Below are 13,249 nucleotides of genomic sequence, written 5' to 3' on the forward strand. Positions count from 1 at the left end.
GTTAGGCCACATCATATTAGAGTTGCATATCACTCTGTGGATGAAGGGCTCCATCACGAGTGAGAAGCAGGCATCTTTCCTTGATTCCCCTCAAAATGGGTAACTGAAAAGAATACTCCCCATTTACCTTAATCATCTTCATTGGTTTTTTGGTAATTTGCTCAAATCATTTGCCTAATCCTGGGGCCAAAAGAGGCCCTCTCAAGTACTTTAGTGGTGTGAGGCCAGTTCACCCTATCAAAGGCCTTCTCCCCATATAGCGAGAGAAAGTGAGAGAAGGATCATTGGTGTGTGGGTTCACTTGGCAGCTTCAATAAGGGGAGATTCAACCTAATATTATCTCTAGTGTGGCGATCTTTAACAAATCCCACTTGCTGTGAGGTTATCATTCTGGTCAATCCCATGTGGTGGCAGGACAGCAACACTGAAGCAAGCACTTCACGTCACATCACATGGTTTGGTTCCTTCCCAACTAGAGAAGTATAATTTGGGCTTCGAGCATTGTGTCTTTGACGGATGTACGTTATTACCATGCAATGTATTACATCGAGGTACTTTACAACGCATCTTTTACAATGCAAGTCGTTACCACGACTTGCGCTGTAGGGGTGCTGGACTTAGGAATAGTTAAATTTACTATTCCAACACCAGCCTACGTACAGTAGGGAAGGTGTTGGAATAGTAAATCTACTATTCCTTAGCCTAGAGCGCCCTTGTGATGGGAGCACGGCACCGTCAGCGCGGATATCACGTCTTCCCTCCCGATCGCCACCACAATCCCCTGCTGCCCGGACTACCAAAACAACCCGGACTCCACCCCTTTCTCTTTCCCTGCCGGAACCAGTACCAACGCGGGACACAGCGGAAGTGTATCCCCGCGACCCCGGAAGTCCCTCCCCCTTTCCGGAGGCGGACCACAGAAAAGCCGGAAGAACCAACAACACAGCGTTCAAGCAGGAAGACTCGTGGCAGGAGACGGCGTGCGAAGAACCCCCGGAGAAGAGAGACGATCCGGAACCAGGAGACGAGGTCTGGACGGAGGACTGGTGGAGTCCAGAGGAGGAAGCTGGAGAGCGGCCGCAACTCAAGGACGGAGTTGCGGCGGGCCAAGTGAGTACCAGTACCGTGTGTGTGTGTAGATATTAGGCGTTACGAGAGTCTGTAAATAAGTAGGCTGTAAATACCTCCGTGTACAAAATAGTCCCCTCCTCACGATTCACCGTGCACTGTGAATAGACTATATGTACGTGTGAGAGTGGCACCATCACGATTGTAGATAAATACCCCCACACGTCCTGACACCAACGTCACCCTATTCCCTGTCCGCGCTATCTCTTCACCTCTCTTACCTTCCCCTCCCTTTCCTCACAGTCGTTCTAGCCCCAACACTTCGGTGAAGGCACAGGATCTTATCTTCGGATCCACCGACAGAGCTAACGGCTCTATTTTCTCTCTCCTTTCCCCCCCCTCCGAGGAACCACCGTCCGGGAGCTGAGCCTACTGATACCTCAAGGATCGGCCCCGACTACAGTCAAGACCAACAACTGTCCCTGGAAGATCAACCCCGGAAGACTCCTCACCTCGGACCCGGAACCCACAATCCTTTGGAACTCTCTATTCCCTTGTATCATACCATTGAAACATTGTACAGTAATAAACACCGGCTACGAGATAGCCCACTACATACGGCCTCCACGCTTGTTATTCCGGTCTGCTTCCCCCACCAGCCCACAAGTGGTGTCAGAAGTGGGATACACCGGAAGCATGGAGGCCGCAGTGCAAAAGTTAGCTGATTCCCAAGAACAACTCAGAAAAATGATGGAGCTGTTCTTGAAGACGGCCGAAGAAGACCGGGGTCAGCTGCACGATGTCTTGAAGGGTCAGGGAACCGCTCAGGACCAGGCTTTGGGGAAGCTCACTGACGTCTTAGGCCAACAGCGACCCACCACATCTCTTCCTTCGGTGGTTCTCCAGAAATATGTACTGGGAGAAGACCCGGATTTCTTTTTTACAAATTTTGAACGGCTGGCCCAAGCCGCTGCCTGGCCTGCCGACCGCTGGGGTCATTATTTGGGTCCTTTACTGACTGGTGAATTACAGGCAGCCTTTCAACAGGCTAATAATGTACAGGGACTGACCCCCTATGCGGACATCAAGACCTGTATCCTTGAAAGATTAGGTATCGATGATGAGACCTATCGGGTGCGGCTCCGCCAAGCAAAAGAGGGACCACAGGAGACACCAAGAGCCCTCTCCTTCAGGATTAAAGATCTGGCTGACCGGTGGTTGAAGTCCGCGACCGCCACTAAAGAAGAAATACTTTCTAAAATCTATTTGGAGCAGTTTCTGGCTTCACTCCATCCTGCCACACAAAAGTGGGTCCGTCAGCACGCACGTCTAACACTAGACAATGCAATTGAAATTGCCAGCGCGTACAGTCGCGCCCAGACTTGCAGAAGCCCAAGGAAGATCATGGTCACCGAGCACAGGCCCATGGCCAACCCCGAGGCCCCCGTCCTTTCCTGACCAAGAAACCTGATCCTCCTCCGTTGTTCCCTTACCCGGTGATGTCCAGACCCCCACCGCCTGGTCCCCAGTGCTACCATTGTGGAGGTTACGGGCACATTGCCCGGGTTTGTCCACAAAAAGAAGAGCCGATGGAGGTCGGAATGGCCCGAAACTATGTGTGTCTATCCTCTGGGCCGTCTCCTCCCGCTTTTCATCGCCCTGTACGAATAGATGGACATCAGGTATCGGCCCTCGCAGACACGGGATGTAGACAGAGTGTGCTCAGACCCCAAGAGATACCCCACCCGATAGGACCAATAACCGGTACAGTGGCTATTCAGTGTGTGCACGGAGACACAAAGGTTTACCCGACGGCCGAGGTTCAAGTACAACACTCCCTGGATCCTGGAAGTACCCTGAATGTCGGACTTGTTCCTTCCCTGCCTGAACAGGTTATCTTGGGCAGCGATTATCCTGGTCTTCCTCGCCTTCTCCAGGACACCACCACCAGCTTAGAGAAGTGGTGGTCTGAAGCTCCTTTTTCCGACAGCTCCCCAGTAGTCGGAACATCCCCCATTCGGATAACCAAGACAAAAACCCAAAAGAAAAAGGAAAAAAGGAACTATACTACAGCCTTCCCAGCAAGAGTAGAAGAACATCCCTGGGAAGTCGACCAGGAATTCCGGGCTGCTCAGCAGGAAGACCCCATTCTGCAGGAAGCCTGGGGAAGGGCCCTGGACCACGAAGATCCATTGCATGTAGGTCCCCACTTTTATAAACAGAACGGTCTATTGTACAGAAAAGGGGGACCCCAACAACCGTCCCAGTTAATAATCCCCGGACCCTTCCGCGACAAAGTATTGTTTCTGGCTCACAGCCATCTACTCGGGGGCCACTTCAGTGACGAAAAGACAAGTCAGGCCATCCTAGAAAAATTCTATTGGCCAGGCATCCACCAGCAAGTCAAACAGTACTGTCGGGCCTGCCCCATTTGCCAGAAGAACAGTCGGTATCGACCTCCTAGAGTCCCTCTTCAACCCCTTCCTCTGATAGACATCCCCTTCAGTAGGGTAGGGATGGATATTATAGGTCCCATGCTCCCACCCCGAAGCGGTTGTCGGTACGCGTTAGTTCTAGTGGACTACGCCACCCGCTTCCCTGAAGCCATACCTCTCCGCCAGCCTACCAGTCAGAATATTGCTAAAGCTTTAATATCCATCTTTTCTCGGGTAGGCTTTCCTAGAGAAATACTGACTGACCAGGGAACCCCCTTTGTCTCCTCCCTCATGAAGCAGGTATGCTCCCAATTAGGCGTGAAACAAATCAGAACTTCCGCTTATCACCCCCAAACTGACGGCCTTGTGGAGCGGTATAACGCCACCCTAAAAACCACCTTAAAAAAACTCCTGGCCTTGGAGAGCAAGAGATGGGAGGAAATGCTACCCCTAGCCCTCTTTGCCATCCGCTGCAAGGTCCAAAGCAGCACCGGTTTTTCCCCTTATGAACTTCTGTATGGCAGACCCCCTTGGACCCTACTGGATATGGCCAAAGAGGCCTGGGAGGCGGAACCCGACCGTACCCGACCTCTGCCTGAGTACGTACAAAACCTCAGAACACACCTGGGGCAAATAAGAGACATTGTACGCCAGAATCTGGTAGCAGCCCAAGCCAAACAAAAGCACCAATATGATAAGGGTACAAAACCTCGTTCCTTTCTTCCTGGTCAATTGGTCCTCCTCTTAATGCCCTCTTCCGACCACAAACTGCTAGGGCAGTGGCAAGGTCCCTTTCCGGTCCTGAGACAGGTCACTCCCGTGACCTATGAAATCGAGCTCGACCCTGTCCGTCGAACCACACAAATCTTCCATATAAATCTACTGAAGGAGTGGGTGGGACCCCGTCCTGTCCTCCTGAACAACTGTCCAGAACGGGAACTCCCCTATGAGGTCTGTATAGACTCAGAACTCGGGGTTCAACAGAAACAGGAACTTCGGTCCACCCTTCAACCCTTACAGCAGGTATTCTCCTCCTCTCCTGGCCTCACGTCAGTAGTCGAGCATGCCATCATCACGGAACCCGGGAAAACGGTCCGTCAGCGGCCTTATCGGCTCCCTGAGGCTCGAAGACCCATTATCAGGGACGAGGTAGCCCAGATGCTCCACATGGGGATCATCAAGCCTTCCAGTAGCGATTGGAACTCGCCGATTGTATTAGTCCCCAAACCAGACGGATCGGTCCGTTTTTGTATCAATTTCAGAGAAGTCAACAAGATCTCCTCCTTCGATACATACCCTTTACCCCGGGTTGACGAAATGATTGAGCGTATCGGTAGGGCCAAATTCATCAGCACGCTAGACCTTTGTAAAGGTTATTGGCAGATCCCCTTACGACCTGAAGACAAGAAAAAGACGGCCTTCTCCACCCCCGAAGGCCTATATCAATTCACGGTGATGCCCTTTGGGCTTCACGGGGCCCCAGCCACCTTTCAGCGGGCCATGAATTTGGTGTTACGGCCCCATGTTTCTTATGCCGGGGCTTATCTGGATGACATAATCATCTATAGTGATGATTGGGACCAGCACTTATGTCACCTGAGAAAAGTAATACACTCCCTGGGGTCCTATGGGTTCACGATCAACCCCTTGAAAACCACCTTGGCTGCACAGACCGTGAAGTATTTGGGTTACCTGTTGGGGGAAGGACTGATCCGCCCTCAAAACAACAAAATTGCCGCTATCCACTCCATCCCTTTTCCCCAGACCCAGAAAGAGCTACGAGCCTTCTTAGGCCTTTTAGGGTATTATAGACGCTTTATTCCCCGGTTTTCCCAGATAGCAGCTCCCCTCACAGACCTGTTAAAGAAAACCATAAAAACCGATGAGGCCCTGAGACAACCACACCCCTCCATGTTGGATGCCTTCCACCAATTGAAAGACATCCTACTGTCCAGTAAGCATGAGCGAATTTTGCGGATCTCGCGTTCGCGAATTTTGCGGATTTGCGGATTCGCAATCCGCAAAATCCGCGAATTCCCGCGAATTTGCGGATTTTTTTTTTTTTTGTGTTCGCCCGTGTTTCTGCCAGTTCGCGAGGGTTTTGTACACTTTCGCAAATTGCGAACTTACCTGTCGGGTCGCAAGTTTCGCGAACTTGTTGTTTCTACGTGTCCAGCCTGTTTGGGACACTCTTCTTCATCACTGCCACTCTCTGTCACCACTGCCACTCTCTGACTACTCATGCCACCCTCTGGCCCACCCATGCCACCCTCTGTTTCATCACCACACCCTCTGGTTGTCCAGTGTACATTATTTTCGGCAAAACAAAGCACACCTTCCCTGCCTCAAGTGACCTGAATTAATTTGGGGCTGATTCATGTGTCACAGAATATTTTTTTAGCTGGCACCTGCTTCCTTAGTGCGCCCTGATTAGTGATCTTTTGCACTTGCTAAGTGCTTTCATTGTTGCAAAATTAGTTACAACACCTGCCCTGCCCCAACTGACAATAATGAATTAGGGGCTGATTAATGGATTTTAACTTCCAGCCTGGCTCCTGCTTGTCTCCCTTAGCTGTAATTCAGGACCTTTGTGGCATATGTGTAACTATTCTGAGGTTCAGAGCAGGGTCACATACTAGTTTCAACTGGCAACTGAACTCTGGAGGGGCCCCTCAGGAAGCACTCCAGGAAATGGCTACTAATGATGAGCCTGAACTTTTGAACCTGGTAAGTAGTTACTTTCAGTTTTGCTAAAATCGTATTTCTGCAATTTTGCACTTATTCGCGGGGCGCGAACTCACGCGAACAGTGCGAGCAGTGCGAGCAAAATCCGCTGCTCGCGGATTTGCGGATTTTGCGGGAAATTCGCAAATCTCGCGGATTGCGGATTTCCCGAAAATCCGCAAAATCCGCGAGCGGAACGGATTTTCCGCCCACGCCTACTGTCCAGTCCCGTTCTCATCAGCCCCGACTACTCACAGCCATTTATACTCCAGACCGACGCATCCGAGCAGGGGCTAGGAGCTGTTCTCTCTCAGAAAGATCTTAATGGAAACGAACGGCCCATCCTTTTCTTAAGTAGAAAACTGTTTCCCCGAGAGAGAAACTACGCTGTAGTGGAGAAGGAGGCCCTCGCAATCAAATGGGCGGTAGACAGCCTCCCCTACTATCTTGAAGGCCGAGAATTCATACTGTACACTGACCATGCCCCACTGGAATGGATGGCCCGTAACAAGGGACACAACGAAAGAGTCCTTCGTTGGTTCCTTTCCCTGCAGCCCTTCAGGTTCAAGACTCTCCACAGGAAGGGCGCGGATCAAGCCAATGCTGACTATCTTTCTCGATATCCTTGCCAGCCCTCCCGATCAAGAAAGACAGCTAGGGGAAGGGGATGTGATGGGAGCACGGCACCGTCAGCGCGGATATCACGTCTTCCCTCCCGATCGCCACCACAATCCCCTGCTGCCCGGACTACCAAAACAACCCGGACTCCACCCCTTTCTCTTTCCCTGCAGGAACCAGTACCAACGCGGGACACAGCGGAAGTGTATCCCCGCGACCCCGGAAGTCCCTCCCCCTTTCCGGAGGCGGACCACAGAAAAGCCGGAAGAACCAACAACACAGCGTTCAAGCAGGAAGACTCGTGGCAGGAGACGGCGTGCGAAGAACCCCCGGAGAAGAGAGACGATCCGGAACCAGGAGACGAGGTCTGGACGGAGGACTGGTGGAGTCCAGAGGAGGAAGCTGGAGAGCGGCCGCAACTCAAGGACGGAGTTGCGGCGGGCCAAGTGAGTACCAGTACCGTGTGTGTGTGTAGATATTAGGCGTTACGAGAGTCTGTAAATAAGTAGGCTGTAAATACCTCCGTGTACAAAATAGTCCCCTCCTCACGATTCACCGTGCACTGTGAATAGACTGTATATACGTGTGAGAGTGGCACCATCACGATTGTAGATAAATACCCCCACACGTCCTGACACCAACGTCACCCTATTCCCTGTCCGCGCTATCTCTTCACCTCTCTTACCTTCCCCTCCCTTTCCTCACAGTCGTTCTAGCCCCAACACTTCGGTGAAGGCACAGGATCTTATCTTCGGATCCACCGACAGAGCTAACGGCCCTATTTTCTCTCTCCTTTTCCCCCCCTCCGAGGAACCACCGTCCGGGAGCTGAGCCTACTGATACCTCAAGGATCGGCCCCGACTACAGTCAAGACCAACAACTGTCCCTGGAAGATCAACCCCCGAAGACTCCTCACCTCGGACCCGGAACCCACAATCCTTTGGAACTCTCTATTCCCTTGTATCATACCATTGAAACATTGTACAGTAATAAACACCGGCTACGAGATAGCCCACTACATACGGCCTCCACGCTTGTTATTCCGGTCTGCTTCCCCCACCAGCCCACAGCCCTCCAGCGCAAGTCGTTATTACGACTTGCGTTGTAAAAGACGCGTCGTAACTGCACTGAGGGGTAACATCCGCGTTGTAAAGAATGTTCCCCGTCTTTGACAATGCCGTGGGCCAGTATGCCATTGAAGACCGTAGTCAATGGATTGGGGAAGGCTTTGTAGAAGATTGTTTATTGTACACTTGGTTCTAGCAATTTTTTTCTCCCTTTGATAGTTGGAACCTATTCACAAAGGAGCAGTGGAGTACGTAAAGTGGCACTCCTGTAGCACTCTTTTACGTACTCTTACATGGTTTCGTAAATTTGCCCCAAACTTCTAAAAGGGGACTACTCAGCAAATAATCACATTCATTTCTATTACCAGAAAGTATGGTGCTCTTTTTGCACTTCTACTAATATGGAGTTAGATGTTTTGGGGCCAATTAACAGAGACAGGTAAAAGTACGTAAAAGAGTAGACTTGTAGGACTACTTTCAAGATAGGTCCCTGCAGTTTATGCAATAGTCCGCTCAGCTATCTGACGTGGGATATACCTATGTGTTAGAAAATGTAAAGTGTGACTGTACAGCACGTACAGTACAAGAAAGCATAAGTATTGTTGTTCTATAATGATTCAACACGTACGGAGGGATCAAATATTGGATGGGGCACATAGTTTTTATGAGCCCACCAAGCTGCGACTGGTAGTCAGCAGATTACGTTGGATCTTCAGAGACAAGCTGTCTCCTTTCTTGGCCAGATATTATGATTGAGCATTTGTATTTGTGTATCATATGCTGTGTCTGGACTAACATTGTCTCAACCTTTTTCTCTTAGAACCTTCGCACAGACATAGTCATGGATATTGGTACCAGCCTGAATCCAGCTATCGACATAGGGCAGGTAAGCAAACATGAGACCTAATTGGTTGCAAGTCTCTGTTGTACAAGTCTCTCAAATTCCCCAATTCCATGTGAGTAGCTCATCTAGCCCAGAGTTCCTTCTGCATTCCTGTGCTTATGGTCCAATATGTATAATTCGATTTGATGAACAGGACTACGAGTGTCAATATGCAAAGATAAATCCTGGATTAGATAAAGTGCTTGTGCCTGGAAATAGGGATTTGGTAAGCTCTTTGTGCCATTAAAAAAACTCGTGCATGGCAACTGTGTGAATTAAATAACCTTTAGGTGCCTCCAGACTGATCACGCTACATGCTACTGGTGTAATGTTGATTTGGAAGTTCTACTTAAGGATTTCTGAATCCATCACCCTATACCTACTGCATAGTAACATAGCAATAAGGTGTTGAAGCATTTGTGGATGCTGCAAGTAAAAGAACAAGGTTACCAGGTGACGCCATGTCATTGTGTAGGCCATGTTCTAGTCTTCATGAAGGGGGGCCCCAACCCCATCAAGGGAGCCCAATTCAGCTCAACTCAAATGAATATCTCTGAAATATGGTAATCTGGGGGCCCCATGTCACATTTCACTGGACCCCATCATTTTGCGTTAGGCCATTGTATATGGTGCACAATCGTGTGCCAAGGTAAACTGTTACTAGTGTTTTACTTAAATCACTTTTTAAACTTTTGTAAATTGGGCAAAGCCTGTGCTTTCTACTGTTTTGGATCAGTAGGAACCATTATCTAAATTTCATTACTCAGACACTGTTTTAGGAGTAAGCTGCTACACAGTTGCTTGTAAAGGACATAAATATAAGGACCAAGAAAGCACACCCTTCCAAAGAAGCACCAAATATGGTGATGTTGGAAAAGAGTACCACCTAACAGCTTTACACAATCCAGGAACGCATTCTGTATTTTTCTACCAGTTAATCTACCAAAAGGTGTGGGAGAGTTATTATCCCATCACCCCCCCAATCCAATTTGGCTGAGTTTTTTCAAAGTGTGTTTGCTATTCGAACTGTTTAAAAGCCTTAGCACAGACCTTGTTTACATTCAATTATCTAATCTTTATTTTTCCACTTCTTAAGTTCAGAAGTTCCTTTGACTGTCCACAGCTATCAAGGAGGCCAGAACTCTGTATAGGTCTCTGACTGAATCTTTTTACTGAGGGTCCTTGGACTAAAGAGGTTTTTCTAAGCACACTTCAATGTGATAGAGAGGGTATTGAGCTGTGTAAACCCAGTGTGCGAAAGTAAGTCACATTGAAAACTGTGCCCACTGCTGAGTCTTACCTTCTAGGGCTTAAAAGCATTTACAACCGTTTTTTACTGACAAGATTCAGCTCAACCTCTTCCACTACCTCTATTGGCACACCCCCAAAGTTGCCATAGAGGTCAGTACCTTATGCCCTGTGGTTGCGACGGAGAGTCTCCTCAGGACATGATGCACTTTTTAATGTTTTGAACTTTTTACGTTGTACCCAGAAAGCTATTTACTATTCCCATTTAAAAAAAAAGAGTTTTAGGAGGCTGAGACCAGCTTTTATCTTTTTACAACTTCTATCTAGTTGTACTGTTTTTCACACTCTTAATTTTTTACGGATCACCATTAGACTTAGGGCAAGCTGCAATTAACACTCGTATCGATAATCATGTACCTTTATTCTGTGTTTTGATTCCTGGATTTTGTCATCTCTGTCAATTTGTAGCTCGTACAGAAAGATGGTAAATCGCAGGTTGTGTGACTTTTATGGTTTTATTTTTGAAGCCAAATACAGTTTGTTGATGATGATGATGATGACTCCTTATTCACAAGGATATTGATCTTTTTAGGTGAACTGCTTGGCTTGAGGCGTATATATTCAACTTTTAAAAATGTTCTCCTTCTGGCATTCTGAAGTGTTCTTATCTTTCGTGAGGGATGATTTACTAAAAACCTTAAATTCTCTGCCTCCCACATTTCCTCTACAGAAGGATAGCAATACCTCTGTTTCATTTGGAGTTGGTCCTATTTCCTGTATTTTGATGACTTGTCCCCCTTTCTGTGCTTGCTTTGCATCTTCTGGTCTAAGTTTTGTTTTTATCTTCTCATAGGGGCTAGACATAATCTCCAATTTGTTGGTCGATGAATGGCACTTGCTTAAGTGCAAGATATAGACACGCCTTGGGGGATAGGGCGGCCATAGTGGTGCCAAATCATCCAGACCAGCTCAGGGGTAATATTGTCAAGGTTGTAAAAAATGGCCAAGATGCTTCAAGTCAGATGTTCAGAGCAAGCCTACATACAATGGAATCTTATATCAGGATCATGGGTTCATCGGAGAATTCAATGGTACACAACTGATCAGAGAAAATGCTGATTTGGCCTTGTTGAAATACAAGGTGGGGATAGTGACTGCTCACTTTTTGGGCACTCCATCCCCAGTCAAGGATTTCAGGCAATATGAGAAACTTTGGGGCTTTCCCAAAGGATGCTCCTTACGGCAGCAGCAGTCTTCTCAACTGGTCTAGCAATCTAATCCTCTCCTGTAACAGTAAAGGGGCCGAGGGAAAGGGAAGGGCATGCAAACCCAGCAATCCTCCTTCTTCTCCTCCCAGGCATCACCCTGGGAGCTACTTTAGCACCTTTAGAACAAGCATGTTTGGCTGGTTGGACGCCTGGAAGGCCATTACGATAATCCAGTGGGTGTTACAAATAGTAAAAAGTGATTATGCACTACTATTTATACAGAAAAAGGTGCTATGCACTACTATTACAACAGATTCAGATCCACCCAATTTAGTCCATTCACTTTTAGAATCCCCTTAGGCAGGACCTAGCAGCCCTGCTGCAGAAAGAGCATTGGAGTTAGTCCCATAGCAGGAACTGGGGCAAGCGTGAAACTTTTTCTACTTCCAGGTTCAAAGATGGGCCGTGGGCTTTGGACAATCCTAGACCACAGACTCTTGAACTTTTACCTGCCCAAGAAAATGTTCAGGATGTTGTCCTTGGCTCAGGTGCTGCTGTTGCTTGAAGCAGAAGACTAGACAATGTCCCACTACTTACAGAATGTGTATTTCAAAATATTAAACCTGCAGTCACACAGGAGGTACATGCAGTTCACGGTGGGCTCCACATAATTCCAGTTTGCAGTCTTCCTGTTCGGGCTAACATTAGCACCTAGAACTTTCACCAAAGTGTTGGCCGTGGTTGTGGCACATGGGCGAAGGCAGGTTCCCTGCAGCTGGCGTTGTACCATCTACAGACAACAGCATCCCCATTGTGCGTCTTAAGATTTCCGTAATTCTATTCAAGTCTCTCCAAGAGCCCTCTCAGTGACTCTTGGTTATTGTGGCAGTACTAGACACAATTTCCCTGAGAACCTTCCTTCCTCCTCAGAGAATCCAGGATGTCCAGGAAACAATGTTGATGTTTTGGGAGGGAGCTCCAGTTTTGGCCCTGTTGATTGTTTGCCTGCTAGGTCTGATGGCTTCCTACTAATAAAAATGTTTTAGTATCTTTTAATAAAACACAATTTAAAAATAACCACAAATACTAATATAAATGAAATCCTAAGACGTAAATAAAGTACATACAAATTAAAAACAATGAAAAAATAATTACAAAACTCTAAATTAACTCCATGCTGCTAAAAGGTATAGAAAAATAAAACAAATAAAATAAACTTCATTACTCTAACCTAAACAACAGTAGGAAAGGTATTTCACTTTGGTGCCGTCCAACTTACCATTTGTACTCCAAATTAAGCCATGCTAGAGAAAGTGTTCAGACTTTGGAGGGGGTCCCTCCAAGTGAGACTTTAAAAATGCATTTTTGTGATTTGTAACAACTTCTATTTTACACAATTTTAGAATTGTGAATTCTTCATATACAAAACGGAGTTAAAGAATGACTGCCTTTAGAAAATGTGTTGTATTGATAAAAAAGGTGCACAATGATAAGGAAGTGAGCAGCATCAACCTAAAATAAAGTACTATGTGGTCTATGGCGATTTATGAAATTTTGCATTTCTATTTACAGAGAACATCAACAAATAACCAGCTGACATCTGTTCACTACGTTTAGCCCAAATAACTTGCCCTATAAATGTAATCACTCATGAGACTTTCTTGCCTCAGGGCAGTAATCGAAGCTTCGCGTACTAGTGCAGAGAGATCTGCACTGCTGCAAAAAATCCCCAAAGAGACAAGAAAATAAGCAAATAAATAACTAAAGAAAAAACACAAAATGCTCTAATGTATTACAAGCAGATACTTTTTCTTATAATAAATGGGATACAAAGAGCTATTGATGAAAACATACAGAGTAACAATAAGCATAGAAGGATTAAAAACCTTTCACACTAAAAGTGTTTATTGTTAGTTTGCGACAAGGCACCAATTTAATCAATTGCTCTCTGATCCGTAAATATAACTTACACTCCAACATCAATTGGCTACACCAACC

The 13,249-nt window shown here is 47.2% G+C and overlaps 1 protein-coding gene across 1 annotated transcript in view; it reads left to right on the plus strand.

The window, feature by feature from the left end:
- Positions 1-13,249, plus strand: part of LOC147709413 (xanthine dehydrogenase/oxidase-like) — a 1,362,843-nt gene that overhangs the window by 1,143,150 nt on the left and 206,444 nt on the right. The window contains exon 32 of the mRNA XM_086927983.1: positions 8,733-8,798. Coding sequence (XP_086784109.1) covers positions 8,733-8,798 — 66 coding nt within the window. The remainder of the gene's footprint in view (positions 1-8,732; positions 8,799-13,249) is intronic.

The sequence above is a fragment of the Lissotriton vulgaris genome, chromosome 6, assembly GCF_964263255.1.
Source record: "Lissotriton vulgaris chromosome 6, aLisVul1.2, whole genome shotgun sequence".
Taxonomy (NCBI): Eukaryota; Metazoa; Chordata; class Amphibia; order Caudata; family Salamandridae; genus Lissotriton; species Lissotriton vulgaris.